At 55.9% G+C, this 24680-nt stretch overlaps 1 protein-coding gene across 1 annotated transcript; it reads left to right on the plus strand.

The window, feature by feature from the left end:
• Positions 1-3557: 3557 nt before the first annotated feature.
• RCC2 (regulator of chromosome condensation 2) lies at positions 3558-23715 on the plus strand. The gene is made up of 12 exons (XM_023745202.1): positions 3558-3874; positions 4786-4879; positions 8335-8478; positions 11058-11189; positions 11557-11645; positions 13065-13179; positions 15038-15204; positions 17009-17189; positions 17435-17540; positions 18333-18405; positions 20730-20807; positions 21447-23715. The coding sequence occupies exons 1-12, from the start codon at positions 3746-3748 to the stop codon at positions 21549-21551; spliced, it is 1413 nt and encodes a 470-aa protein (XP_023600970.1). The 5' UTR covers positions 3558-3745; the 3' UTR covers positions 21552-23715.
• Positions 23716-24680: the final 965 nt, after the last annotated feature.

A 24680-nucleotide genomic window follows, 5' to 3' on the forward strand; every position in this document is an offset into this window, starting at 1 on the left:
GTCATGGCCCCGCCCCCGGCGCCGCTCGAAGCCGACCGCCTCCGCCTCCCCTCCCCCTCCCGCCCCGGGAAGGGAGACTTTTGCAAGTTGTCTGGGACCGGAGTAGGGGATGCGCGCGCGGGGCCTGACGCCCGGTGCCCCCGGCCGCCCCCGGCCTCCTGCGGCCGCCGGTCAGCCCGGGCGCGGGGGAGAAGGGGTCTCCTGCGCGCCGCGGGGAGCGGCGGTTTGCGCCTCGGCTTTGAGGTTCCCGCCGCCTCGGCTCCGGCTCTCCGGGGGGGCGGGGCCTGGTGGCCGCCGCGCATGCCCCTTGCGGCCCGGCACTGGCTCTCGCGCCGCCGGGGAGACGGGGGCGGCCAGCGCTGGGGCGGGTGCAAGGGCGCATGCTCCGGAGAGTCCTCCCCCTGGAGGTCGGAAGCCCCCCGGCTGAGAGGTATTTGGGCTTTGTTCATCGCTTGGGGTCCGGAGGCGGGGCGCTAGGTGAGAGCTCCGTGCAGCGCTCCGCCCCTCCTCTCTCTGCAGGAAGCATCTCCGTGTTCGGAGTGGGCTTGGATTTGCTCAGTAGAGTGGGCCTTCGCATCGCAACATCGCGACCGTCTCAACTTAGGTGCCCGCAAAACCCCGCAGAGCCAGAGCTCTGAGCCTGGTGCTGCGATCCTGGAAACCTGTGAGATGCACGTTTAGGAGCGGGTCCGAGCTCCCCAGGTTCCCAGGCAATCCCGGGAGAGGAAGAACTTCCACGGAGGTCCTTGACGCTGACCTCTGGAGAGGGCCTATGTGCTCTCCCCAAAGGGTGTGTCAGGGTTAACAGCGCCCGATTGCTTTCCTCCCAAGGAGGAAATGGTTAAAAATCATCCGCTTTATAGACGAGAAAACTGGGGCAGCGAGTGTCAGGGCCCAGCCCAGAATCACATGCAGCTGGGTTTCCACACGGGTTTCCACACGGGCCCAGGTGTTTTCTGACGTCATCCTCACGCCCCTGTGAAAATGCTTGGTAATTGCCCTCCCTGTGGTGGTGGTGGGGGAGCCCAGGTCCCTAAAATGGCCTATCTGGGCTGGGGACCGTGCCGGGAAATGGCCACAGTCTTAAGAAAAACTCATGAGCTGTTTCCCTCTGACCAGTCGAATCCTCTGTGTGAGGCCCCAGACATTTGCCCTCGGTCTCTGGATGGTAGGAGAGAGCTGGAGAGCAGGTGGGCGCTGCCTCTGCTCTCCTCTCTCCTGTGAGTTGACAGTCAACCTATTAGAGCAGTGAGTTTTGCTGTGAGGAGGTAAGATTCTTACCCAACGCTGGGACTCGCCCAAGGAGCTAGCCAGGGAGAGAGAGGGGGGCGGTCTCCAGGCTCCCACCAGTCAGTGCACAGCGGCCTGTCTGGTGGCAGTGGCACTGCTGAGTCTGAGACAGGGCCGTCCATTGCTGTTGAAGGTGGTGTGACACGTCTCCTATCTTTTGAGATCCTGAGAGAGACATCCTTATGTTCATGTCCATGTGTGTACATCCCTTCCCCTATCTTCTTAAAGAGCAAAGGGTCTCTTAAGCAGTTTCCTTTGCACTGGTCAGCACACCGTCCTAGGCTCAGGAGACGGAGGGTTCAACAAATGCCTTTTTATGCCTCCTGGAAAGTGCATACCCCAAGTTTTTTAAGTTTTTATTAGCATCCAGGAGGCCCGGGCCGCCCCATTGCCCTCCCCCAGGTCGGGGTCGGCACCGCCCAGTCCTGCATGGACCTCCTGCCCAGTATCCCCGGCCCCAGGTCCCTGGACTGCAAACGAAAAAAACGCGAGGTCTCTGCCTGTTAAGCAGTCCCAGGCCCACAAGTCCCCAGCTCGTCTCAGAAAGAGGCTTTCACTGAGAATTCTGCCAGCCTCGCCACCGTTCAGGGCCGCTTGAAGGCGGTTTGTGTGAGGGCAGCCACCAGGAGTTGGTCTGAAATTGTGCTGCAGACTTTGGGCTTGTGAAAGAGGAACCCCAGATACTTGTGTGGTTGAGGGGAGCTGCCTTACGTGAAGGGCGTGCATTTTTATAAAATGTCCTTATTTCGGTCTCAGGAAATGGTCTCTCCAAGGTCCTTGGGTTTATATGTCGCTCTGTCAGATGTGAGCATGTTGTGATGGTCTGGGGTTGATGCAGCCTGAATGCCCCATGAACTTCATGATCCTGTAGATAAAGCCAGCCGCCTGGGCTCAGCCTAGAAAACATAGTTTTTACAGTGTTGGGTTGCTGAGGTTTTGTGGACCCTGAGACAAATCTCCCCTCTGAAAGGGCCAAATAAATACACCTGGAAGCCCAGCTTCAAGTCTGAGTGGAAAGCCCATTCGGGAATTGGTTGTTGCTGGCATTTCTCTGTACGGTCTCCCTCCACCGAGACAGAGCAGCAGCCTTCTGAATGGATAGATGTTAAGGGTTGACTCTCGGTCTCATAAACATGCTCCTTGCACTTGGGCAATAATTCAAAACTTGCTCTGGACCAGAAACCCCATTTTGTTGATGAAGAAGCTCAGTGCCTTTCCCCCCGGGGCCGTTTATCTCTGCCCAGCTCACGTGACCGGGTTGTCAGGCAGCAGCAAGGTAAAGGGAAATTCATTCATCCAGTTGAGAGTCTTCTCTCACCTTTAGGCACATGCAATGTCGCAGACACTGAGTTCGTCCATCAGTGAAGGTGGCTTCTACCTGGGAGGGTCTCCCAGCCCTGACAGCTGCCCCTGGAGGGTCTCGGGACGGAGCCCCCAGGCATTCGGGGTCTCTCCCAGCTGGGTCATGCAGCTCTCTGACAAAGTGGGACATGGGCTGTGATTTAAGGGGCGATAGGAATGCTCTTTATTTTAATTTTTTATTTCAAAGAAGATAGAGGGGAGAATTAAATTATAGAGAAATACAGGTAACAGCAAACAATTGTGTAGGTAATAAATAACACTGAAAGAGACAACTCCCTCCATCTGATTGTGAGGAATTAAGGCCCATGACAAAAACCCAACGCCCACACCGCAGGCCATGCGGCAGACTGCATTTACCAAGGTGTTTTAGAAACACCACCTTGTGTCAGAAAGGTTGGGTTTTTGTGTAAATGCTTGGCTGGCTTGATGGGACCAGTGTCCACAGGCTCTTGACCACCGATGGCATCTCCAGGTCACAGAGGAGACCCTGCTCCTGCCCAGGGCGCTGGCAGCACATTCAGGCGGTGATGGAGCCGCTGGTCCTGCACGTGGCACCCAGGACCTCTGCCCGCCAGGGGAAGGGAGGGAGGGGGGCCAGAGGGGACCTGCCAGGCCTGAGCTGCCCTCATTCCACAGCCCCATTCCCACCAGCCATTCTCTGGCCTGGCAGCTCATCCCATGGTGCCTTAGTTCCTCCCGGTGTCTGCCGCCCTCCACGCGCACCTGAGGAATACTGGAGAGCAAGTCAGTGACATGGCAGAGGCCCCGGGCTGCTCCTTCACAGGGAACTTGACAGAACCCACTGGCTGCCATTCATCTGCGCAGACCTGTAGAATGTTCCAGCCAGGCCCGCCAGTTAAACAAAGAAGGGGAGAGATAACCAGGGGAAACTAGGCTCCCATTCAAGTAATTTGAGTCTGGTTTCTGCAGGGATGGACTACCCTCCGATTAAGGCCGTTCTCTAAATTATTTAAGTGCAGCCAAGTCGGTCTCCATCCCTGGCTGTCTGTTCCCCTCGCATGCTCGCTGCCAGAGGTGTCCTGCAGGTGGACCAGCTTCCAGCCAGGGAAACTTGGCCAAGCGGGCGAGCGTGATGGGACCTGCACTGTGGGGTCACATAGAGGTCTTAAGAGACGGAGTCATTGATGGTGAAGACATGTTCGTCTTTACAAATGACGTACCATATTGCCAAAACGTCCCACGGGGCAGTCACCGCGCAGAGGTTAGAATGACTGGGTCCAGAGTGGGTTGGCCCTTTAAGCTCCCAAGAACAATTCCGTAGACAGAGGTTTCCTTCTGTCCCTGGAGAGGGTGGGGGATGGGATGCAAGGTCACTGCTTCCCTTGCCTGGTGGGACTGAGTGGACAGTTCAGAAGTGAATCTTTGACAACAGTCTATTTTAAAAAGTGTATTTGGGCATTTCAGAAGTAGACCAAAGTGCTGGAAATATAATGAGTGCCACCCAGCATTGGGCAGTGGCTTCAAAGGTGGCACATCCTCCGAATGACTGTTGTGAGGATGAGGACTGGCTCACAGCCTTCCCGCCTACGGCCCCGCCTGGGTGGTCCCTTGTTCCACTCCACTGATCCCCGGCTAATGGGCCAGCAGTGAGGATGAGCCCGGCCAGGGCCACCGGGGTGGGACCCGCCAGCCCCACCAGGTGGAGAAGCTAAGCATTGTGCTGTGATGCCTTCGCCATGGAGATGCTCCTGGCACAGTGGGCAGCACGGAGGAAGGATGGGGAATTACCGTGCAGAGATGACGCGGGCTCCCCAGGCTGAAGGCCATGTGCGGAACGTCATCCTTGTGAGAAAATGTAGACTTTGCCCCCAGGACAGCTGCTTCAGATTCCCTCGGGACACGGGCCTCTTGCAGAGGAGGGGAGGGATGTTATTTGTTTTGCAAAAAATATTTTAAAGAGAAATCAAAGGATAAAAATGGGCCCGTGCATAACTGGGGCAGCGTTGGGATTAGCATACTGAAGTGGGCCCACGAGGTGGTGAGCACCTCAGCCTGATCGCGGGGCGAAAGTGTTGATATTGTATTAGTTTTGTTTCCTGCTGTTTTTGGATGAACTAAGAAAGCTGGAAGCAGCCTTGCAAGCTAATTCTTTTTTCCCCTGTGTCTCTGCAGAAACTTGAAGGGTCTAAGTGCAAAGGGCAGCTTTTGATTTTTGGGGCAACCAACTGGGACTTGATTGGTCGGAAAGAAGTGCCTAAGCAACAAGGTATGACAAACAGTTCTAAGAATATAAGAAGCTACGTGCTTCCTATGTACTAGGTGTTCGATGGAATTTGGTGACCACCCGCCAGGTAGGTATTCTCTTCATTTACAAGATTGCTCAGAGAGGCCAAGTAACTTTTCCTGAGGCCACACAGCCATTCTAGGGATGGAGCTGGATTTGAACCTTAAGGCTCAACAGAAAAATGTAAATAGTAGCCTCAAATAAACATGGACTCCTTTCCCCCATCTTCCTTTTCATGTCAGTTATTTTTATTAAAATGAAAAAGCTGGCCCTGTGGGATGTCAGGATGTCCTAGACATCTGTCACATGTCAAGCTGTTAGATATTTCAGAAGAGTCCACATCGCTTTGCAAGCTGCCAAAGGTGTGGAGTCCCAGTCCGGAGCCAGGAGACAAGTCAGAGAAGGAACTTCAGTCCCCAGATGCTCTTAGAAAATCGATGTCTTTCCTCAGGAGAGTGCTGGCCCGTCGGGGAGAGGGAGGCTGGCACCGGGCCACGGTTTATGGCTTCTTGATTTCTTTTGGAGAGATTCCCAAAGGCCTTTCCAGCATTGCCCACTGAGCAAATATTTGCACCCTGACACTCCCTGCTGCCTCGGGCGTGGAGATTGTCTTATTTCATGAAAACACAGGAATCTCCGGGCTCGGGGTGGGTCCCGGCCATTTTCTCCTGCTGTGGGAGGTGCCCACACTTAAGGCCCGTGTCCCCCCCCGCTGTTGGTGTCACCAGGCAACCCCTCCTGGTGCCAGCCTCGGGCATGGGTGGCATCTTTACTCAAAGCTGCTCCTCTCGTGGTGGCTCACTCGCAGTGATAACACTCAGGCCCGCACCGGTGGGAAGCGGGCGGCAGAGCCTGGGTTGTCTCCTGCGGGTGTGGGAAGGGCTCAGAAGGCAGGGAAGCCGCCTTGTGGATTAGAAACGGCTCCCACGCTCTAGATCAGCGGCTCTCAACCTGTGGGTCGCGACCCCTTTGGGGGTCGAACGACCCTTTCACAGGGGTCGCCTAAGACCATCGGAAAACACATATAATTACATATTGTTTTTGTGATTAATCACTATGCTTTAATTATGTTCAATTTGTAACAATGGAAATACATCCTGCATATCAGATATTTACATTACGATTCGTAACAGTAGCAAAATTACAGTTATGAAGTAGCAACGAAAATAATGTTATGGTTGGGGGTCAGCACAACGTGAGGAACTGTATTAAAGGGTGGCGGCATTAGGAAGGTTGAGAACCACTGCTCTAGATGAAGGAATTTGGCCCTCGTTGGGCTCATTTAAGAGCCTTTTGTCTTCTCTCATCCTCAATTTTGCTTTCTTGGTTTTTCTCCCTCTGAATGAAGTTTTATACTATTTTAAAAAACATTTAAAAGTATTTTTGAATATCTCTCAGCCCTCCCTGGCCTTGCCAGTAGACAGAGAAGGGAGACAGGATGCCGAATGTGAAGGGAAGGGGACGCCCCCTCACCCCAGCATTTCCCGTGTCTGGCCATCCTTGAAGCGGGCCTTCCCTCAGCGAGGACGCGAGAGCCCCTGGACACTCGGAGCCCAAGGATCTTGTGAAATTAGTGATTCACATGCGCTCTCTGCTTAGGACCAGGCCACGGGAGCTCATGCCCGCCAGCCTGGCCAAGGGGCCAGCACTGCTGCCGGCCATTTCAGGGTAGCCTGGGTCACCGCCGGCCAGGGTTCCTCTGCCCAGCTAGTCAGCTATGGCACTTCACCGCCACGGTGCCCCTGCTGCCATGTTCCTCACAGAGATGACACAGGTCACCTTAGCATTGGTGTTGGTGCCGAGCTACCATTGGTTCTGCCTTGCTAAATAGGCCTTGGGTTTTTGTTCTGTTTTATTTTTATTGATTTCAGAGAGGAAGGGAAAGGAAGAGAGAGATAGAAACATCAATGATGAGAATCATTGATTGGCTGCCTCCTGCGCGCCCCCTACTGAGAATCAAACCCTGACCTCCTGTTTGACGCTCAATCACCGAGCCACACTAGCCTGGGGACCTTGGGTTTCTCTTAACCAGTTAACTGCCACGATATTTTGAATTTAATTTAAAAAGGTCCGCCATTTGCGTCTGTACGCTTATGGCGTACAAATGCTTGAAGAGTTTTACTCTAACCTGTGAAGGCCGTCCTTTGGGACTAGCCCTTTCCCCGGGAAGTTGCTGGTTTTTCTTTCACCTTTTAGTAGTCGAGGCGTGACTTGAGGTGAAGCTCATGGCTGTCACTGTGTGTCATTGTGACTTGTCCTGCATCTAGACTGCCCTCCATTGCCTGACTGGCCCCTTGTCACAAAATGAGAGGACACAGCGGCGCCCTCTGCTGGTGGGGCGCATGCAGGATGGGACCTGACACTGAACGAGCTCCTACCTAGACACTCTTCCCCGGAGCCAGGAAGCTGATGGAGAAATGAGCCTTTCACTCGGTTCCCACGTCCGCATCAGCCGGCGGTGGATCTGGCAGGGCTGGCATTCGTCATAGTCACCAGAGGCCTAGAGACGCGGTCACGTTTCTGGCCTCGAGAGTCCCAGACTGAAAATGCTCAGCAAACAATCGTGCCCCCTCCACTCACAGGGCGCGGGGGCTCTGGAGGCGGCAGCTATTTCTCCTTCCTCCCACACGCCCGCGGACGTGCTGGGTGCTTACCGTGCCGGGCGCTGGGGAGGCTGGTGGCCGGTGCAGAGTGGGAGGTGCCCGAGTCAGTAGGGCACGTGCTGTGACAGGATGCCCCAGGCGCTGGTGTGCAGGGAGTGACAGGCTCGAGGGGGTGTGACAGGGAGGGCTTCCCAGAGGAGGGGGTGCTCAGCCAGAGGTTTGAAGAACAAGCAGGGGGCAGCAAGGGGTTCTCTGGGGAATGAGTACATGAGCAAACGCCAAGGGTCATGACCAACACAAGGGGACCCCTGAGAAAGGAGCCAACTAATGGGGAGAGGTTGGTTGTGGGCAGAGGTGTCAGCTGGGGCCCCTGCAAAGGGCCCGATAGGCTTGCAGGGAGGGCAGGTGGTTCTGTGGAGCAGGGCGACGCCCAGAGTCATCCAGACAGCGCCTCCTGGCTGCTGACAGGAGGAGGGCGAGGGAGACCCCAGGTCCACTGCCAGCTTTCCTGGGTTACCAACCCCCCCCCCCCAGTGGGGCTGCAGGAAGGTGAGCACCCCGCTTTTGGCTACTGGCCTGGTGGGCATGCTCGGTAGTAGTTTCCATGGGTCACGGCCACAGATGGAGGTGGAACGTCAGGGTCCACGTGCCCACCGACAAGGCCCGCACCAGCTCAGGGGCCGTTTGCTGGAGGCACTGAGGTCTCAGGCGGCACCCCGAGGACCCCTGCAGCTGTACCATGAGGGAGGGGACCCGGGTGGCTAGTGACCTTTTGGGGGTGCTCTTCACCGGCTCGTCACTGCAGGAGTCAGGTTTGCATTCTTCTCTTTGCAGCTGCCTACCGCAATCTGGGTCAGAATTTGTGGGGGCCCCACAGATATGGGTGCCTGTCGGGGGTCCGGGTGCGGACGGTGGTTTCGGGGTCGTGCGCTGCCCACAGCCTCCTCATCACCACAGAAGGGAAGCTGTGGAGCTGGGGTAAGTACGCCGGGCTGAGTGCTGGGTGACTCATGCAGCCGGTCCCCCGCGGGGCCGGCTTCCTCCTGCGCCGCCTCTGAGGCACAGCTCCTGGCTTCAGCCCCCGTTTCCCCTTCCTGGTTCCCGACTCGTCTTGTCTGCACCCTGCGATGCATCACCTCCCTCCACTTCTCTGCTTTGCTTTTTAAAAAATCTTTACACAGCCCCCTAATTCTTCGAATCCTCCTTTTGAGGCAACCTTTTCCTGAACATTCTCATTGACTCTGGGACTTTCTGGTACCAAGGTGCCTAGAACTCAGTTTCTATTTCGGGCCTCCGGTCCCCCCAGCATACGCCACCCACCCCCCCCAGCCCCTTGCTTTGCAGCGGTGACGTAAGGCCTCGGTTCTCGCACTTTAAATGCCACCAGCTTTCCTAGCGGCCACATGGTGACATCAGCCCTGCGTCTTCTCTGCAGCCCTGTTCCTCTTCCCGGGGTCACGCAGGCCTGCAGGTGGGGCGGCTCATTGCACATTGCGGCCATGTCTTACTGTGTTTCCCAGGCAGTTTCCCTTTTCCAAGTTGATTGGCTTCCCCTGCTGCTGGGTTTCCTTGCTTGGGGGCAAGGGTGGGGGGTGGGGGGTGGGCCGGCGGAGTTCCCCATCCTTGCCTTGATGCTCTGCCCCATTTCAGTGCCCCCTGCGGGGGGCTGCAGGCATTGCGGCCACCTCCCCTCCCGGCCATGATCCAGGTGTTGTGGAGGCTCAGCTCGCCCCCTGCCCCTCTGGTAGCTGGGACTCTGCCTCTGCCCGTGAACTGCCGCGGCCCTGCCCTTTGCTTCCGGCCCTCCGGCCAGCTTTTAGTCCATGTGACTGCATCTTTATTTGGGTCTGTTTGAACCGTTTTTTGCAATTTCATGAGCTGCTGAACCAAAGTTCAAATATATTAACATCTGTTCTCCCTGCACTCTGCTAATTTTGTCATTCAGTGGAAAAAAAGCTCACAAGTGTGTCTGGCCCAAATTTATACTTTCCGTCTCTTGACGCCATGCTGACATTGCCTTGATTTTCGCTCTCTCCCGGCTGGCACAGAGGTGTGTCCCGCCCCCTCGTGTTCCAGCCCTGAGCACAGCAGTCTGTCAGTCCCACTGTACAATCTCACTCCCGATCTCCACCGGATTTCACTTACGTGGTGCTTCTAAAAACGTCCCCTCTGCCGGCCCCGTGGGCCGGGGACGAATCTGTAGACTGTCCACCTGACCTGGCCCTGGGGCAGAGACGTGTCCCATGAGGAGACGGGGTGACGGGCCAGTGGGGGTGTCACGAGCCCACTGCTGGCCACTCTAAGGTGCGGGGCCTGCCCACCCCGAAGCATCAGATCTGTGCGCACGTCACCCACGAGGGGTCTGCCCCTGCCAGCCCCTCGGGCCGCAAACCCAGCAGCACTTGTTCAGTGTAAAGTGCCTTTCACAGTGAACTTGGGCGGGCCCGTTAGAAGCTGGTGTCTGCCTCTCCTGCCCTCCTCCCCTGCGCTACACGCTGTAGCTGAAACCAGGCTTGTGTGCAGACGGGTTTCCTCGGGTAACTCCTCCTCCAGCCCTCTCCAGGGTGGGTGCTCCTCTTATGGCCCTGCTCTCACTCCCAGACCCAGAGGTCAAGTTCATTGTTCCGAGGGGTGTGAACCACCTTCCCGAAGTGCCCTGACCTTTTGGCCCTGTAAAACCTCCCCAGACCTCCCAGATTGTTGTAGCGAGTGTGGTCTTCTCCACTCCGGGACCGGCTGTGGGCCCGTTGGGTTGTTTCGCTTTGCAGCGCTTGTAGCCTGTGTTGACAATGGGGAGGTTTAGGGGTGTCCAGGCTCCTTGTGGCCCACACAACTCGCCACGTCTGCTTTGGAGCTGAAGGGCTTTGCCAGAGGCCTGGGTATGGCGGGGACTAGGCACCAGGGTCGCCTCCTGGCCTCCCTCCGCCTGACCCCACAGCCAGCGCAGCTCCGGAGGCAGGGTTTGTGCTCAGAGCGGGCCTGGCCTTTGTCCATGGCTGGGGTTCCCACGGCTGGGCGTCCTGTGAAGGGTGGCCCTGGGAGGTGGGTTGGCACTGTTCGGGGAGCTTCGTTTATAGGGCAGATAAAAGGAAGAGAAGCGGCAGGCAGAACCAGATGGGCCACAGTAGCTGCCCAGAGCACTGAGGTAATTAAACTCTTGTGCGGCAGGTGTCGGAATGGTTGCCGACTTAAAATACATCGTGTAGCGCAGGGGATGAGGGAATTGTCTGGCGGGGACCGTGAGAAGCGAGTTTCCATGAGCTCTTTCGCTGGTGTGTGACATCAGGCCCCACGGAAGTGCTCAGGGCGGGCCTAGCGCCGCCCCAGAAAGAGGGTCAGAGGCGGTGACGCAGGCCCTTGTGGCTGCCTCGGAGATGTCCCTGGGGACCCAGTGCTGCCGGGCAGGCCTCGGGAGCCGGCCCTCGACTGGGAAGCTGGCGCTTCCTTTCACCTCCTTGGCTGTCGCACTGGGGGTGGGGGCACGCCTGGGAGCCAGATTTGCCCCGGAAGCTGCTCTGGCTGCCCTCCTACCTCTTCATCCTGCTCTCGATCTGCAGGCCGAAACGAGAAGGGGCAGCTGGGACATGGCGACACCAAGAGAGTGGAAGCCCCCAGGCTCATCGAGGGTCTCAGCCACGAGACGATCGTGTCGGCGGCCTGCGGGCGGAACCACACCCTGGCCTTGACCGGTAAGAGGAGTCGGTTCCTTGGTGCTGTGGCAAGAGGCCAAGTGGTCCTCTTTGGGCAGTGGGGTGGCATTGCCATGGCAACCTTGGTCACCATCAGAAAGACGCCCCGGAGAGCCTGGTGGGTGCTTCCCCTGTGGGGAGGGCGTGGAGAGCCTCACCCACAGGCCGGGCGGTTGCCAGGAGGCGAGGCTGTGAAATGGCTTTGCTCTGAGCCACCCGCTCCACCACCTTTTGGAATAAGTACCATCTCGCTTGAGTTCTTTCTGGCAAAGGGGCTGCTTTTATCATCTGGGAGCCTTTGATTCCAAACCCAGTTCCGAACCTGCAGCATTATTTTCCCTCCTGTGGTGTCATTCTTTCCTTCCAGAGACGGGCTCCGTGTTCGCATTTGGAGAGAACAAGATGGGGCAGCTGGGCCTGGGCAACCAGACGGACGCGGTCCCGAGCCCCGCACAGGTACCCGCCTCCTCGCCCTCTTGTGCTGATTGTCTAGGGTGGGAGTGTGGATTCGTCTTGATTCCTGGGACAGAGTCTGGCCGCTTTGAGTGGAATCACACGCTGTCATCTTTAAAACAGGTGTAATGTATGTCCACAGTTAAAAATGCCCTGACAGCAGTTCTTTCGGAATGAAGTAATTTCTTAGAGGCCTCATTTTAAGCTCTTTTTATCCCAAAGAAAGGAATAAATCTTACATGTGTGATGCGTTTATCTGCCAGTAGTCACTGGCCAGATGCTTAGAACACAAACAGGAGTTAGTGGAGGGGTGGGGTTTATACCTAAAAACTGAACTTACTGCAAGGCAGCAGGATGCTGATAGGTGTCTGTGAGTGGGTTAAGGATGGACCCAGGTCTCCTGGTCTTAGCCTGTGGTTTGAAGGGTTTTGAAGGGATCCCGTTTTGTCAGCCCTGTGCCCTGCAGCAGGCGTGAGGGTTTCTAGAGAAGCAGGGAGGGTGGGCAGGGCCCCGATTCCCACCCCATCCCGGCTCCATCGCTGATCCCGTGGTGCTGTGACTGCTCTGCTCCTCTCGGGGCTCTCCCAGGCCCAGCAGGGCGCCGGAAATAGCAAGTTTCCTAAGTGCTTTCTTAGATTTGTTTCCAAACCCCATGTTCAGTTACTCAGGGCCTTCGCTGTCTTCTCACTTCTAATTTTGAACCAGTGTTTCTTGTTCACACCTTCAGTGAAGACCATTGGTCAAGTATCTCTGGAGAGTAGAGAACATCCGATAGTTCCTTTTACTGGTTGGCAGTAACACTTATAAAAGCTTTTCTTTGAGAAGTTGGGGCTGAACTGTTCAGTGTCCCTGTGAGAGCTGAGGGTTCATGTTGGTGAGTTCCCGCTTTCTTTCGCCCCGTGCCCACGCCGGTCAGTGGAATTCCCGCTCACTGGCACAGCATGCGGGAGCCACGTGCTGGTTGTTTTGAGGGTTAGAGTTAAAGACCTGGGACACAATTGACCTGTCTTTGAACCTGACTCTGGTGGAAGGTAGGGGTCACGAGTATTTCTTTACGTATACACTGAGTGGCCAGATTATTATGACTGGCCAGATTATTATGACCACCTCATCAGTACTTCATTGATACTTCCAAAAATACTGAATATTCCAAATACTCTCAAAGTTTTATTATTATTATTATTATTATTATTTGCATAACTAATTCACTTTATTGTACTGATGGGGTGGTCATAGTAAGCTGGCCGGTCATAATAAGCTGGCCACTCAGTGTATATATGCTAAGCTTTTGCCTTCAGAATTATTGAGCCCATTAAATCTCTTTTGTAGCCTAGTAACTGTTTCAGCACCAACCAGAGATAGAGACTTTTTAATCAATCTTTTAAAAAAAATGTCTGAAAGTCTGCTGTCTTTTCTTTTCAGATAATGTACAACGGCCAGCCAATTACCAAAATGGCCTGTGGGGCCGAATTCAGTATGATAATGGATTGCAAGGGAAACCTCTATTCCTTCGGGTGCCCTGAGTACGGTCAGCTGGGTATGGAAGTGTTATTTTTTTGAAAGCTCTGTGATCTAACTGTATATTTAGAGCTGAAGTCGGCGGGGCTGCACACCTGCTAGAAATGTGCGTAATTGATCGCAGATAATAGCCTTGGTCCACTAAGTGGGTCTCTGTCTAGTGGGTGGAGCTTGCGTGACTCACAGGGGTGCTGAGTGACTTGCCTTAAAGAAAAAGCCAGGGCTCTGGTTTGACAAAAGATTCCTTTTTCTGATTTGGGAGTTCATTTATACACAGAAGGATTTCAAAGTGGAAAAGGGGATCAAACCACCTTCGTTCAGTTTCATCTTTTTAAAGATTTGCTCTTATTGGAAATGAGGGCATTACCAAGATGAAGGTTGTTCTGGAAACCCTGGCCTGGGCGGTCATTTCCAGCACATACCTGGGGAACCACATGCTGCAAAAAAGCCACAGGAAAAGCGACTGCATCCCTTCCCGTTCTCATCCCTAAACAGAATGTACTCTCCAAAAACATACCTACCTAAAGCTCACTGAGTAGAAAAGAAAAACTCGGGAAGCAGCTCTCAGCAGTTCTCAATAAGCGGAAAAGTCTGCATCGTGATTTTACAAGGTCTCCATTTTCTTTTCCCATCTGACACCAAAGTGTTTTTCCCTTCCTGGCGCCTTCCCACCACCCCAGCCCCTTCCGAGTGGGAGGTGAGGCGTGGGCGCCCTCTGCTGGCGCCTTGCTGCATGCCACGCCAGATCCTCGCCCCCGGATCTGGGTTGCTGGGCTCCACGTCATGAAAAGCAGGCAGATGGGAGGCTGTATAAATAGAAGGAGGAGCATCTCGCTGGCCTTAGACTTCAGGGAACAGTGACTTTGTGAAACTAAATATAACTCAAGTCAGAAAGGAATAAGAAAGAACAGCCCCTTATGCACTTTCAGGGCTGGTTGCCGGGGAGTTGCCAGAGACGGCTGGAGGAGCCGTTTCCATAGCCACAGGCCCTCCGGCTGTCCCCAGTCCCGAGCAAAACACCAGAAGTGCGTTTCTGTCTACTTCCGGAACGTGTGTGGCTCCCCTGCCACCCATGGCTGCCCCAATCTGCAGACAAGCGGCCTGTCAACGATTGGATTTTCCTTCAGGGAGAATCAAGTGCTGTTGGTGATAAAAATGGCTAACACTTGGTGACTGTTGTCAGTCACCTTGTAAGCACGTCATATGGAATCTCACCTGCATAGTTTATACTCATTTAAAGGTATTGAGAAATTGACTTGATTTGTAGCTATAGAGTCAGTTATTCTTTACTTGCCAGCTTGCAAACCTGTTTCCAATCTCATTGTCCAAATCCAGAGAGATCTCTCCTGGAATTGGGGCATAGTGTGACCTTGGAGAGGCGTATCGCCAGCACACACTTCCCCTTCTCAACACATTTACTGGGTCAGGCAAGGCAAAGGCGAGAACGTGCCTGCTTACTGTTTTACCAACCATAGTGATACATTTAGGTTATAATAACGCATGAAAACGCAAGTCTGGGGCTGTGTGTTGAACTTTTCTGTCCATCCTTGGCCTTGTCCAGGGGTTCCTTGAGGCCCCCAAGTGGGGTACAGTACATTCTACATTGCAACCAAATCTGAATGTAGAACTACAAATACACAGAATAATGTCCTTATTGGTATTTATTAAAAAAAATAATTGAGTAACTGATTCCAACCCACAAAATTGATTTCATGCCACTAACCAGCTGTGCCCCAGATTGGAGATTGCTGCCTTAGTTGGCAAAGGTGTCCTGCTGGACCCCAGCCGGCCAGGTGGGGACAGGTGCTCGGCCCGCTGCTGTGGGGACTGTGGCCTGTGCCGCGGCTGCCGCTGACCACTGGCTCTGCTCGCTGCAGGACACAACTCGGACGGGAAGTTCATCGCCCGTGCACAGCGGATAGAGTACGACTGCGAGCTGGTGCCCCGGCGAGTGGCCATCTTCATTGAGAAGACGAAAGACGGGCAGATCCTGCCAGTCCCCAACGTGGTTGTACGAGATGTGGCGTGTGGCGCCAACCACACGGTGAGTCCCGAGCGCCCCTCCGTGGAGAGGGTGCGAGTGCCCCGGGTCCCGGCACCTGGCGCTGCAGCTTCCTTCCTGCTTCCGTAGACGGGGCTGAGCAGACATTTGGGGTTGGGATCATACAGCGTTTTCCTGCTTTGCTTCTGTCCAGCAGAACTCCAGGGGCGTCTTTCCAAGTGGATAGATGGCATCCTGTTAGAGATGTTGAATAGCTTTGTTTTTTTAAATATATTTTTGATTTCAGAGAGAGAGGGAGAGATAGAAACATCAATGATGAGAGAGAATCAGTGATCGGCTGCTTCCCGACACCCCACACTGGGGATCGAGCCCACAACCCAGGCATGTGCCCTGACCGGGAATCGAACCTCTGAGCCACGCTGGTTGGGCTGTTGAGTAGTTTTTATACAGCTTTTAGTTACCCGTGTGGTTTCCTTAACCCTCTGAGTGCCAGCCAATATCCTAGGAACTGTGCTAAAATTGCCAAGGCATTTTTGCTGATTTTACAGCAGTTTAGGAAAAAAATTATGAATCGCAAGTAAATGAAGTTACATATTCAAAAACTTAAGGAAACCTTTACTACATTGACATATTTAGCTGTATCATCATCACTAATAAAAGCAGACTTAGAACTGGATGCCATTCCCAAGCTTTGATAGCGCTCCCGGCACTTTTGGTGAAAGACAGGAGGAGCACTCTCTAATTGCCTCTTTGCAGCCATTTTGCTGCGAATGCCTGTGAGTTGCACATGGTTTTTTTCTCTGTTGAAAGAGCGAGGGGTTGCCCTAGCCAGTTTGGCTCAGTGGATAGAGCGTCAGCCTGGGGACTGAAGGGTCCCAGGTTCGATTCCCAGGCAGGGCACATGCCCGGGTTGTGGGCTCGATCCCCAGTAGGTGGCATGCAGGAGGCAGCCAATCAATGATGCTCATCATTGGTTTCTCTCTCCCTCTCCCTTCCTCTCTGAAATCAATAAAAATATATTAAAAAAGAAAAGAAAGAGCGAGGGGGGCGGGGAGTCCAGAGACTCAGCTGGTCTCCTGGTGGCCGACTGGCGGGGTGGCCTCGGGCTCAGCTCCTCACCTGGACTCTTCCCTGTCGGGTGCTAAGGGACTTGGACCAGGAGACTGCAGTCGCTTGAGGTCTGAAAGCAGTCTAGTCGGGGGTGTAAAGCCAGGTCTTGTTTAGGCCTCTTGTCAGATTGTTCTACTAGGTCGTACTTCACACGATCCAAACTTTAAACATCACAGGTACCATGAAGAAAAGGTGTAGGCCACCTGTGCGCACGGGTGGGGGCCGGGCCTCCGAGGTCCAGTCCGTGTTGTCAGGAAGTGGATGCGGCGGCCTGCTCTGGAGACGAACCCTCTCCTCACGAGGGAAGGGAAAGAACTGCCCACCAGCTTGGTTCAGTGGCTGAACGTCAACCTATGAACCAGGAGGTCACGGTTCGGTTCCCAGTCAGGGCACAGGCCCGGGTTGTGGGCTCCATCCCCAGTAGGGGCTGTGCAGGATCAATGATTCTCTTACATCATTGATATTTCTCTCTCTCTCTCTCTCTCCCTCTTTCTTTATGAAATTAATAAAAATATATTTTTAAAAAGACAACCAAACAAAAATAATAACGGAAAATAGTGTCCCCAGCAGAGCAGCCAGCCGAGCCCTTGTATTGCTGCTCCTACCGCCTGTCCCACCCTGGGAGGCGGGTGACGGTCAGTCTGTTCAGTGTTGCGCTTCCTTTGCCTTCAGCCACTGCACCAGTTTCTCCGGGACAGAAACGAGGCCTGTCCCTACCCTGTGCTCTCTCCCGCAGCTGGTCCTAGACTCCCAGAAGCGTGTCTTCTCCTGGGGCTTCGGCGGCTACGGCCGGCTGGGCCACGCGGAGCAGAAGGACGAGATGGTGCCCCGCCTGGTGAAGCTGTTCGACTTCCCCGGGCGCGGGGCGACCCAGATCTATGCCGGCTACACCTGCTCCTTCGCCGTCAGCGAAGTGGGTGAGTGTTGCCCGTCTGGGCCTGGGAGGAAGGCGCCGAGCATTCGTGGGCTTCCCTCCCTGGCAGAGCTCTGCGGGAGCCAGAGCTGGGCCTGTTTCAAGGCCGGGCATCTTGATCTCATCGGCTTCTTCCTAGTGTTCTTGCTCATACAACACTCCTGTGTCCCTGGTGCCAAGCGCCCTATGTCTTTGTCCTTGATGTTGCTGACGGTAAGAATTCACAGAGGGTCGTCTTTGCCTTTCCAGGTGGCCTGTTTTTCTGGGGGGCCACCAACACATCGCGGGAATCGACCATGTATCCGAAGACCGTGCAGGACCTCTGTGGCTGGAGGATCCGGAGCCTGGCTTGTGGGTACGTGGCCGTGTCGGGTTGAGCAGGACTGTCCCCCTCCTGGGGGTGTTGCACCCCGGAGGTGCCTCTTCCCCTGGAGGGTCTGCTGTCCATCAGGGCATCGATGGAGGGATGGGGGGGGGGTGGGAGCTCTGCTTGTTCAGGGCGGCCGGTCCGAGAAGGGGACTCGTTTCGCAGTCATTGTGGAGGTGTTTGTTCTTTGGAGGCTTGATGTGCGCTGCTCATATTACAGATGCAAAATTATATTTAGTTGGAAATGGTGGGGATTCAGTTGCTCTGATACACCGGCTGGAAAAAATTGAGGCCCGTGATTTTCACCTTATTTGGAGGAGCCTGTTGAGCCGTCCAGCAGTTCTGGTGGGGGGTTGTTAATCAGCGGCCAGGTTGTGGAGGGAGCAGGGCGGGCGGGGGGTGTGTGTCATCTGCTGGAACCTTTAGCTCCGCCCAGTGACTGTGGGTCCAGCCGTTGTGAACGAGCTCCCACTTCATCCTGATTTGGCCTCCTTTTCCCAGTGTGTTCACCTAGAAGTGACTACCACCCCCACCCCCGGGGGCCTAGACCCCAGGGCGGTGGTGAGGCGGAAGGCGGGGTCCTGTGTGAGAGAGACTCTGCAGTGGGTTTCTCCGCCACAGCCCGCGCTCACTGGCTTGCCCTCCCTGTGCCCAGTTGCTAGGAAGTGAGTGCATGGTGGAGTTTCAGGGGGGCACCCGTCCTGAGCAGGACGCACTGCGGGGGCTGGGCCGGGCACAGCTCGCTGCCGGCCGGGTGGTGACCGCCTCTGCCTGTTGCAGGAAGAGCAGCATCATCGTGGCTGCGGACGAGAGCACCATCAGCTGGGGCCCGTCGCCGACCTTCGGGGAGCTGGTAAGCTGGCCCCTCGGGCGGGAGGCGAGCCCAGTCCGGGCCGCCGACACTGATCCCTAAAACACGTGGAGTGGAGACATGTCTTCCTTGCGCATTAAGGCCTGTAACAGTCTCTGATCTTTGAGTCCATCAGTCTTCAAAGACGGTTCTGTGCCATCAGGTACAGCCGACCCTGGACAACACAGCTGTTTTCAGTCGCCTGCAGGTCAGGTGACCCGCACAGCTCAAACCTGTGTCCCAGGGTCACGCCCACAGCTGGGGATCTGTGTGTGCAGGGGGCCGACTGTGGTTACACGTGGATTTTCATCTTTGGGGTGATTAGTCCCTAACCCCCCGCTCCCGAGCTGTTCGAGGGTCAGCCGTACTCGTGAAAGCCCTTTCTGTCCACATCAGCTGGCCCGTCATGGGGGCGGGGAAGAGCCAGCCCTCATTTCCGGTGTTTTGTATACCTTGGTGTGGTCCGAGAGTGACAGGAAAGGCGATGGCTGCTCTTCCCTCCAGGAGGGTCAGGTCAGGAGGATCAAACAGCGTCCTTTTCAAGGGGGTGAGCGAGCATCCACTCTCCTCCTCTTCCCTGGGCGCCCGGAGCCCTTTCACTCCGCACGCAGCCCTGCTGGTTCACAGAGCAGTGCGCCATCGGCAGCCTCGTAGGTCACCTGGGCACGTTCTGCTCTCGTGTTTTCTAAAAGGTGTAAGTCTGCGCTCCTGCTTTTTATCTCAGTTGCTTGAGTGATTAGAACCAGTGGCTCACTTTCTCCCACATACTTGGCCTTCCCCAGCCAAACGCTTCTGACTCTCAGGTTCTGGTGCTTGGTGAGGCCTTAACTCCCCATGTCCTCCAAGAACAGCTTAGCTGTGGCTTGTCCTCACGGTCGCCTGTTGTGCTTGTGGTTTGATCCTCAGCGTGGCTCTTGTATTTCCTGCTGGGAACGCTGTCTACCTCTCTTCCCTGCTGTCTCCTCCTGTCGCGGGCGGGAGCTGGTGGGTGATGGAGCCGGTGGGTGATGGAGCCAGTGGGTGAGGGAGCCGGTGGGTGAGGGAGCTGAGGGGTGAAGGAGCCGGTGGGTGAGGGAGCTGGTGGGTGAGGGAGCCGGTGGGTGAGGGAGCTGAGGGGTGAGGGAGCTGAGGGGTGAGGGAGCCGGTGGGTGAGGGAGCTGAGGGGTGAGGGAGCTGGTGGGTGAGGGAGCCGGTGGGTGAGGGAGCTGAGGGGTGAGGGAGCCGGTGGGTGAGGGAGCCGGTGGGTGAGGGAGCCGAGGGGTGATGGAGACGGAGAAGAAGGGCTTGATCTCTGCTCCACTTCCAGGACTGCTGAGCTACGTGCCCCCTCCTGGGCCTGTGCACCCACGTTCAGTGGGCGGCTTCTGAGGGCCCCCATGTGGAACCTTGAACTGAGAACCTGGCCCAGTTTTGATGGCCTATTCTTAGAGAGGGGGCCTCAGAAAAAGATTCTGAATTTCAATTTAAAACTAGAGGGGAGCCCAGCCAGCATGGCTCAGTGAATGAGCATCGACCTATGAACCAGGAGGTCACAGTTCAATTCCGGTCAGGGCACAGGCCCAGGTTGCAGGCTCGATCCCGATCCCCAGTAGGGTATATAGGAGGCAGCCAATCAATGAATGATTCTCTCTCAGTGATGTTTCTATCCCGCTCCCTTTCCCTTCCTCTCTGAAATCAATAAAAATACATGAAAAAGAAAAAAACAACTAGAGGGGAATGAGGGGCTTTGGGGCAGCCTCTCAGGGTGAGGCGCTGGCCTGGCACTCGAGGAGCTACCCGCTGGAGGGAGGCCCTTCCTCACCCGCCTGCGTGTTCCCGTTAGAGCTGAGCTGCGGGTCTGCAGCATTGAGACCACCATCCCGAGCCTCTGCACATGGCACTCTCCCCCCCCCGCCCAGCCTAGCAGGCCTTGACCAGTCCCTTTGGTCCCTGGTAGGAACCGTGGTGTCATTCCTAATAATTCCGGTTATTTGGTCTCAGCCCGCAGGTTGGGCAGGGCGGCAGCCGGCATTCCCTGTGACCTCGCAGCCCTGAGGGCTGCAGTGCCGTTTCTCCTGGGTGTTGTCTCACCAGTGAGCGCCCCAAAAGGCACTTGTCATCACACACGTCTCCACAGGCTACAGTTTAGGGTCCGTCTTCAAGAACCAGTCCGTGTTGGTGGCAGCTTTTGTGGGTACATTCTGCTACCTCGGCCTGGCCCCGGCTGAGCAGTGGGGTTCGGTCACAGAGCCCGCCAGCTCTGGTGCTGGTTGGTGGGCTGCCTTCTTCCCATGTCGGGCCTCGCCACAGTGACGCGGTTCTGAGCGTCTCCTCTGCTTCCTCGCCAGGGCTACGGGGACCACAAGCCCAAGTCTTCCACCGCCGCGCAGGAGGTGAAGACCCTGGACGGCGTTTTCACGGAGCAGGTGAGCGCGCACCGCCGACACTGCCTGTGCAAGCAGGAGGCGCTGGTAGCGGAGGGATGTGCCAGCTCGCGCCTTCCTGTTCCCCTTTGTGGTCTCTGCATGTGCTTGTGCTGGCATTCTCTGAGGGTGACAGCCATCAGCAGGCACTCAGAGGCACCACGGCCAGGCTCCAGGGCGAGGCCATCTCACAGCTGCCTGTGGCTGCCCCCAAGACCGCACCCCCTTGGGATGGGGCTGGTGGTGGGGTGAGGCCCCTTCTCCCTGTTAGGTCTACCAGCTGCCGGCTCTGTGCCAAGACGGATGGTGGGTGCACCTCACACAGACAGATTGTGGTCCAGAGAGGCGGGCAGAACGGGGAGCGTGATCCGAGTGTCCCCGCCAGCCCCTGCTCAGTGGGTCTCTCCCTCTCTCCTCGGGCAGCCTGGTTGGTGACAGGCCACACTGAGACCGGTGGCCCTGAGTATAGGATTTTAAAGCACTTCTGGCATACTCCATTTTCCTTCACATTGATCCATTGTCCACCTTTACCCTTCCAGCTGGCTAGTGTCCTGTTGTCTGTGTGTCTGTCTGCTCCAGACTCAGTGACACGCCTGAGTGCCCAAGTGCCCTGGCACACCCAAGTCTGATTTGTCCCCCCAGGTTGCCATGGGCTACTCGCACTCCCTGGTGATAGCGAGAGACGAGAGTGAGACTGAGAAAGAGAAGATCAAGAAGCTGCCAGAGTATAACCCGCGCACCCTCTGACTGCCCCGGGGCCTCCGCTCCCCCTCTCGCGGCAGCTGTCATTTCCACGTGCACTGGGACGGACGTCAGACGAGGAATTTAAAGGAGAAGTTGATCGGAGGTGCATTTTTGTTAGACTCCCTGAGGTTCCGTTTAGAAGTGATTCAACATCAACTACCTTTTCTGTATGCTTTCCAAAGTGTTTTTTTCTCCATGTTTGATTAAAGTATTTGCTCATAGTTGACTTACCATTCCTACAAGAGGCGGAAACTTTGAGCAACCCAGGTTTTTTTTTTAAAGTTTTTCTCTTCCCCACCCCCTCAGATAGACTTCTCACAACTCTCTCCTTTCCATTGTAATTAGCATTGTGATCGGAGCGGGCGCCACCTGGGGGAGGATCGCCATTTGCTCAGAAAACAATGTCCCTCACGGGCAGCATTGTTGGCAGAGGGTCCCCGGTGGTCCATCTCCATCCGAAACCAGACCCACGTGCTTAGGAAGCATCTGGGTCACTTCCTTCCGCTTTGAGAGTGACTCTGGCCGCCTGGGTTCCGTCCTCCCCGCGGCTGCTTGTAAGCCCCGCCTCTTGGCTGCAACATTAATAGAATCTGCCGTTTCCCCCCTGGTGGGGGCTCTGGGGTATGTGTTTAGCCATTTATATCTACTTTATCTGTACATGAAGTCCTAGTGACAAATCAGGTGACCATGGAACCATGCGGCTCCGGGGGGCCCGCCGTGGGGACATAGTATCTGGTTCAAGAACCAGCTTTAAGGTTCCTCTGCGGGGCCAGGGCCGCCTCGCAGCGCTCGCCATTAGAGATTGATCTGCCAGCTGAGAAAAGTGCATTCTGAGTCCTTGCAAAGGACCTGCCCTGTGTACCAGCCTCTAGCGCCTTTGTGCTTGTTTTTATCACACCCCGCCCCTGCCCCCGCCGCTGGATTCCGCTGCAACAGCCCGGGCTGTGTCTGAGACTCGGGTTCCAGTTCTGCTAACCCAGCTCTAGTCACGTTGGCTTGGCTGTGGTACCAAATAGATGGGATGATGCAGAAGTCCCGTCCCCGCGTCAGCGCAGACGCTGAGACTGCCAGCTGCCTCCCGCCAGGCACCTGTGCCCAGCTCGTCCCGCGGTGGCTGCTCTGCGTGAGCTCTGAGGTGCCTTTCCCGGAACCCTCCTCTCACTGGGACCCAAGAGAGGCGACAGCGCTGCCTGGGGCTCTTGGCTTCAAGAGGGTCTGGACTGGTTTGGGTGCTTTAAAATAGGTTTTTTAGTTCAGTGGTGCTTCTGGGGGAGATGGGGATAGAACTTCAGCGTGAGACTCGGGTGGATGGGAAAGTTAAATATTGGTCTTTGATTTTGTTTTGCTATTGTTACCACTTGTCATTGTCTTGATGTTAAAATGCCAAAAATGATCCGGTTGTTGCTTTTCCCCTGCTTGTCCTCCGCTCCTCGCTGTGGCGTCTGCCCTCACAGGGCCTGTGTCTGTCCCGGGCCGGGCGTGAGGAGCCGGCCTGTGGCCAAGACTCAGTCTCACTTCCTGCTCATCTCCGCTGTCCTGGGTCCAGCCAGTCCCGGGAGAAGCTTCTGCTAAACTAACCTGATTTGTCCAAATCACCCCGAAACCATCTCTAACTCAAGCTTCCTCATGTGGAGCCCTTTTCCCTGACAAGTCTCTTGGAGTGGGGTTCGGTGCCCGTGTTCCTCAGACCTGCACAGCTCCCCTCGGGCCCATAGGCACTGAGTGCGGGAGCCGCTCTTGGCCACGCTGGGCTTCCACGGTCCAGCGGACTGAGCGGAGGCCACCACCAGCCCGTTCTAGAGCCCTCGCAGGGGCCGGAGCAGGAAAGGGACTGCCTTCCGCTGAAGACGGTCTCCTCTCCCCCAATCACTCCTTTCGCTGAGTTTAAGGTGAACTTCCTACCAGGAAACCCTGTAGAACAGGAGGGGTGGCCCCGTGCTCCAGGGGAAGGGACGCGGCTCGGTGAGTGCTTGGCGCTGACCCGGGGGCGCGTGCCATGTCTTCCAGCGCAGGAAGGAGAATTGGGAAGAGGCTTAGAGTGAAGGGGAACCTGAGGAGGTTGTGATTTGGTCGAAGGTGCCTGGTTTAGTGCTGTAATTGTCTTATTTTTTTTATATATATTTCTTGGAGTAAACATTTTAAATAAACAACATCATTGTTTACTCTGTTTTGGCTTTTGCGCTTCTTTTTCAGTGGAACAAAGGTAAGAACGTGATCACCTGTTTTTCTCTGCACACACCTCCTGCAACTGCCCGAGCGGAGGCTCCCGCCAGGGGGGCAAGGCCAGGGCAGCGGCCCCTTTTCGCTTCTGGGCTTAGACCACAGGGGGGTTGGGAGGTGTGTGGAGCTCCCCACTGTTCCTTGGGGAGGGGGCAGGGTCAGCACCTCACTTGCCCAGACTCAGGAGATTCTGTAGGTACCGCATTGGGGCTGTGAGGATGCCGGGCACGGAAAGTACCAGGACATGGGTATGTTGTGTGTGCCCAAGCGCCTAGTCACTTCTCACCCTTCCCACCAACGCTTCAAAAGGGAGCCTGGTCACAAATGTGCCCCTTCGCCCAGCAGCCCACCAGGAGGCCAGGTGTGTGTGCAGAGGCCCTGGGCAGTTTCTGTTCTGCTCAGGCTGCTGCTCCAGGCCTACACGGCTGAGCCTACCCCACACCATCCACCAGACCCCTGCAGCCACCACATCTCAACACTGCTCACCCGTTCACGGAGCCCTCGAGACTGGCTGTTCTACATCATCAGACTCGCCCTTTCCAGGAGCTGTGGCCCCTGTTCCAAGTGCCCAGACTGCTTGCAGCTTCCCATCACTGGGAGGGGCAGGGTGGGGACAGCCATGCTTATAGGTTCTCAGAACCACTTGCTTTAATAGCATCCTTGTGCCATTAACACAGATGGCTGCTGGGAATAGGCGGCTCCAGGTCCCAGGGCTGCCCTTGCTGTACCTTGTCCCTCAGGCTACCCCTGCGGACCCCAAGGAGACCAGAGCCCTTGTGGCGAAGCTGCTGCTCCTGAGGCAGGTACCGCCCTCCATGGCTGGGCCTCCCCCGGCTCTGCAGGAGCCCTCCCTCCCCCAGCCTGGACCAGCCCATCAAGCTCAAGCTTCCAGACCTGGCTGGCCTCATGCTT

The sequence above is a fragment of the Myotis lucifugus genome, unplaced genomic scaffold (genome assembly GCF_000147115.1).
Source record: "Myotis lucifugus unplaced genomic scaffold, Myoluc2.0 scaffold_523, whole genome shotgun sequence".
Taxonomy (NCBI): Eukaryota; Metazoa; Chordata; class Mammalia; order Chiroptera; family Vespertilionidae; genus Myotis; species Myotis lucifugus.